The sequence below is a fragment of the Myripristis murdjan genome, chromosome 5, assembly GCF_902150065.1.
Source record: "Myripristis murdjan chromosome 5, fMyrMur1.1, whole genome shotgun sequence".
Classification (NCBI taxonomy): domain Eukaryota; kingdom Metazoa; phylum Chordata; class Actinopteri; order Holocentriformes; family Holocentridae; genus Myripristis; species Myripristis murdjan.
This window is the reverse complement of record NC_043984.1, coordinates 38,040,603-38,045,602: the sequence shown is the minus strand read 5'-3', so window position 1 is coordinate 38,045,602 and position 5,000 is coordinate 38,040,603. Positions and strand designations below refer to the sequence as shown.

General features: G+C 47.2%; 1 protein-coding gene across 1 annotated transcript in view; it reads right to left on the bottom strand.

Moving 5' to 3' along the window:
- cntn2 (contactin 2) overlaps positions 1-5,000 on the bottom strand; it is a 24,101-nt gene that overhangs the window by 12,107 nt on the left and 6,994 nt on the right. The window contains exons 5-9 of the mRNA XM_030051830.1: positions 3,641-3,853; positions 2,499-2,601; positions 2,038-2,219; positions 512-648; positions 65-194 (exon numbers count right to left, since the gene is read on the bottom strand). Coding sequence (XP_029907690.1) covers positions 65-194; positions 512-648; positions 2,038-2,219; positions 2,499-2,601; positions 3,641-3,853 — 765 coding nt within the window. The remainder of the gene's footprint in view (positions 1-64; positions 195-511; positions 649-2,037; positions 2,220-2,498; positions 2,602-3,640; positions 3,854-5,000) is intronic.

The window sequence follows — 5,000 nt, the reverse complement described above, 5'->3', positions numbered from 1 at the left end:
TGTGTTTTTCTGCCTGCAGGGCGGTCGGATGCTGTGGTGCACGAGCCGCCCTGCCTGCTCTCACCTTGCACTCGGAGCTCGGCGCTGGAGTAGATGGTGCCGTGTTTGTTCTCGGCGACACACTGGTACATCCCAGAATCCTCCAGGGCCAGGTTACTGATGGTCAGGTGGCCGCCGTTCACCTCGACCCGGTCCTGAAACACGAGAGAGAGAGGGAGGACGAGGAGGAGACGGGACGTCATGAGCAGCATCCCGTCACTGACTGAGCTCACTGACAGCACAATCAATATTCATTATTCATTATTCAATGATAATAATGACATTTGTAAATTCATATATGTGGTATATGAAAATATGGGCATTAATCTGACTTTGTGCATTAATCCTAATTTGTAAAAAAACAAAAAAGGTGTGTTTTGTGTGCATCATTCAGGCCTAATCCCTAAGTTTACTGAGTGATGAGCCCAACACTGTGTATAACAAGGTTCATAAGTGTGTGTGTGTGTGTTACCAGCGTGGCGAGCGGCTGTCCGTTGCGGAGCCAGCGGACGGACGGACGTGGTTTCCCGGAGGCGACGCAGCTCCAGTGCGACTGGGAGCTGATCTCCACCTCGGAGTCGCTCATCACCTGCAGCCACTGAGGCTGAGCTGCCGGGACACAGCAGAGCCAAGGTTACAGGCAGCGACCTCCTCCTCACCTTTAAAGCTCTCCATAACCTAGCCCCAACTTACCTCCACGACCTCCTTCATGAATACACTCCCTCCTGCACCCTCCGCTCTTCCTCTACTGCACTCTTAACCATCCCCACGTCACGCCTCAGCACCGTGGGTGCCCGAGCCTTCAGCTGCTCAGCACCCAGGCTCTGGAACTCTCTTCCCCCACATATAAGACTGTCTGACTCCATCACCACATTTAAAACCCACCTCAAAACTCACCTGTTCAAACTGGCATACTCATTCTAACTGGACACTGTGTTCTTTTCCTGCTTTATGCTGCTTTGTCTTGTCCTAATTTATGTTACTGTCTCTTTTATGCTATGTTTTCGACTCTTTTATGCTTTTATCTTCTGTAAGGTGACCTTGGGTGACATGAATGGCGACTCCAAATAAAATGTATTATTATTATTATTATTATTATTAGGACACCACATGCATTTGTGAAATATTGCATTAACAAATCACTCTTAGGTCTTCAAGTGCAATTTCTTTTAGTCCAGTCACAGCCAAAATACTAAACAAATCCTAAAAAAGACATTCAAAACTCAAAATTGATTGGTTCCATAAAAATACAGAAGAACTGTGGAGTATTGGCTCATTTTGGTACCAGTGATGAAGGTGGTTCTTTTTATTAAATGAGCCAATTTGTGTTGCCAAGCTTGGTGTCTATATAAAGCAGCACATCTGAAAGTTCTTCAGACACAAAAATGGCTAAAACAAGGAACCTAACGCAGGAAACACGCCTGAAGATAAAGATTACACTGTCAACTATTTAGTTTGCTTAGTTTTTCTTGGAAACAATAAACAAAAAAATGTCATTTGTATTTGTTTGTATCTGTCTAATGCAGCCACACCTTTTGAAACACAAAAAAGATTTTTCCACAAATATTTCATGATAATATTTGAGATTGTGTAAAATTTTAAGGGTGTCTGAAAGCTTTTTTCCACCACCGTACACACACCCAGAGTCCACCTCATCAGCTCCACCTGTGCAGTCTAATCCAGTCTAATCCAGTCCAGTCTCCTCTCCTGCTGCTCAGCTTGTCTTGTTGTCATGGTGACAGAGGTGTGCATTGAAAACAAACCAAAAACAAAAACACAAACTGAACATTATAAACTTTGTTAAAAGGTAGCGTTTATGGCAGAGCTGAGATTACACAGCTGGAGCCGAGGGAGTCGATATAATCCCAGTACTTGTTAACACATGTGGGATCAGCACCCCGGTGTCGTCCCAGTGGAGATGAACACATCGCCCCAGCCCGACTTCCCTCCACCCACCTGCAGATTTCGACTGGAGCTCGGTCCCCCCCCCCCCCTCACCTTGCACGGTGATGCGTCCCGTGTGCATGTCGCTCCCCTCCGAGTTGTAGGCTTCGCACTCGTAAACGCCCTCGTCGTCGAAGGACAGCGAAGGCAGCGTGAGGGTGGGCGACTCGGCGCTGTCGCCCGCCTTGGACGGCAGCAGACCGTCCACCTTCCTCCACCGCAGCTTCGGGGTGGGACTGCAGGCCGAGCGGGGCGGGGCGGGCCGGGGCGGGACGGGGACGGGACGGAGTGTAGAGGGATTTAACAAACAAGGGAATGTGCAGAGAGAGAAGAAGTGAGGCAGGAGGATGCACATCTTCAGGAGTTTGGGAAGAGGAAGAAGAAATAGGGAGGAGGGAAAAATGTTGCTACAACTGAAATCAGGGCACAGGCTTTCAACTCAAAATAGCTCGACACATTTTTACTACGGGATTTTTTTTTTTGAGGACATTTTCGTGCAGGGGCTGGGGTCTTACTTTCCGTAGGCGAAGCACTCCAGCTGGGCGGTGTGTCCCGCTAAGGCGTACGTCTCCGCCGGGAAACGCACTTTGATGCTCGGAGCCGACCTCCTGGGATTGGCTGAGGAACAGGAAACAGGAAAACAGTCACACAGAGAGCAGAGCAGAGCGACACGCCTCCCTGTGTCTGGGAACGCAGGGAGAGGAAGATCCTGGGAGGACGTGAAGGTACGATGGAAGAACTTTTATCAACTGGTAAAATTAAATATGAAGCCCAAGATTTTCACATTATCTTCATCCACAAAAATATGAAGAAAAAAAACAACTACTCTTGGAAAAGGCCAAAGTGCTGCGGTGTGTTTGGGCCGGGGGCGGGGCCAATTCATGATCTCATGATCTCAGAATTTTCAGAAACTCAGAAGTTTTTTTCTCAAAAATTTGTGATTTATTTTTTTCTCAGAAATTTACGACTGTAATCTCTGAAAATTTGAGTTTTTTTTTTTATAGAATATTATTATGTGTGTCGCAACAGGTGTGTGTCACAGCAGGTGTGTGTGTCGTGGCAGGTGTGTGTGTCGTGGCAGGTGTGTGTGTTGCATTAGGTGTGTGTGTGTGTCGCGGCAGGTGTGTGTGTGCAGCAGGTGTGTGTGTCGCAGGTGTGTGTGTCACAGCAGGTGTGTGTGTGCAGCAGGTGTGTGTGTGTCACAGCAGGTGTGTGTGTCGCAGCAGGTGTGTGTTTCACAGCAGGTGTGTGTTTCACAGCAGGTGTGTGTGTCACAGCAGGTGTGTGTGTCACAGCAGGTGTGTGTGTGTGTGTGTGTGTCGCAGCAGGTGTGTGTCACAGCAGGTGTGTGTGTGTGTGTGTCACAGCAGGTGTGTGTGTGTGTCACAGCAGGTGTGTGTCGCAGCAGGTGTGTGTGTTTCACAGCAGGTGTGTGTTTCACAGCAGGTGTGTGTGTCACAGCAGGTGTGTGTGCGTCTTGCAGGTGTGTGTGTCCCAGCAGGTGTGTATGTTGCAGCAGGTGTGTATGTTGCAGCAGGTGTGTGTCTTGCAGCATGTGTGTGTGTTTCTTGCAGGTGTGTGTCTTGCAGGTGTGCGTGTGCAGCAGGTGTGTGTGTGTGTGTGTGTGTGTGTGTGTGTGTGTGTGTGTGTGTGGTACCGTCGGGCAGCACGCTGAGCTGGTTGGCCCGGCTGAAGGTGCTCTTGGTGCTGATGTCCAGGTCGATGGTGGCGAAGCAGTAGTACATGGCGGTGTCGTTGGGTTCCGCCTTGGCCAGGTAGAGGTTCCCCGTCACCTGGGACACGAAGCGGCGGCCGTCGTTCCGTTTGATGAAGTTGGGGAACTCGTTGATGAACCAGCGGTAGGACAGAGCTGGACGGGGAGAGGGAGACGAGACAAGTCTGCATCAAGACCTTCAGGAACCCGGCAGGAACCGCCAGGGTCAGCTACAGAACCAGAACAGGTGGAACCGGTGTGGACTATTTCCAGGTGGTTCAAGTTGCTATGGCAACAGCTGTAAACAATAAACTGAATTTGAATTGCCTTTCACACTGCCGTCTGGAATGTTCCTGTAATGTTCCTGTAATATCCCTGTAATGTTCCTGTAATGTTCCTGTAATATCCCTGTAAAGTTCCTGTAATGTTCCTGTAATGTTCCTGTAATGTTCCTGTAATATCCCTGTAAAGTTCCTATAATGTTCCTGTAATGTTCCTGTAAAGTTCCTGTAGTGTTCCTGTAATGTTCCTGTAGTGTTCCTGTAATATCCCTGTAATATCCCTGTAGTGTTCCTGTAATGTTCCTGTAGTGTTCCTGTAATGTTCCTGTAATATTCCTGTAATGTTCCTGTAGTGTTCCTGTAATGTTCCTGTAATATCCCTGTAAAGTTCCTGTAGTGTTCCTGTAATGTTCCTGTAATATCCCTGTAAAGTTCCTGTAATGTTCCTGTAATATCCCTGTAAAGTTCCTGTAATGTTCCTGTAATGTTCCTGTAGTGTTCCTGTAATGTTCCTGTAATATTCCTGTAATGTTCCTGTAGTGTTCCTGTAATGTTCCTGTAATATCCCTGTAAAGTTCCTGTAGTGTTCCTGTAATGTTCCTGTAATATCCCTGTAAAGTTCCTGTAGTGTTCCTGTAATATCCCTGTAAAGTTCCTGTAATGTTCCTGTAATGTTCCTGTAATGTTCCTGTAGTGTTCCTGTAATGTTCCTGTAGTGTTCCTGTAATGTTCCTGTAATATCCCGTAAAGTTCCTGTAGTGTTCCTGTAATGTTCCTGTAATATCCCTGTAAAGTTCCTGTAATGTTCCTGTAATATCCCTGTAAAGTTCCTGTAATGTTCCTGTAAAGTTCCTGTAATGTTCCTGTAATGTTCCTGTAATATCCCTGTAATGTTCCTGTAATGTTCCTGTAATATCCCTGTAAAGTTCCTGTGATGTTCCTGTAATGTTCCTGTAATGTTCCTGTAATATCCCTGTACTGTTCCTGTAATGTTCCTGTAATATCCCTGTAATGTTCCTGTA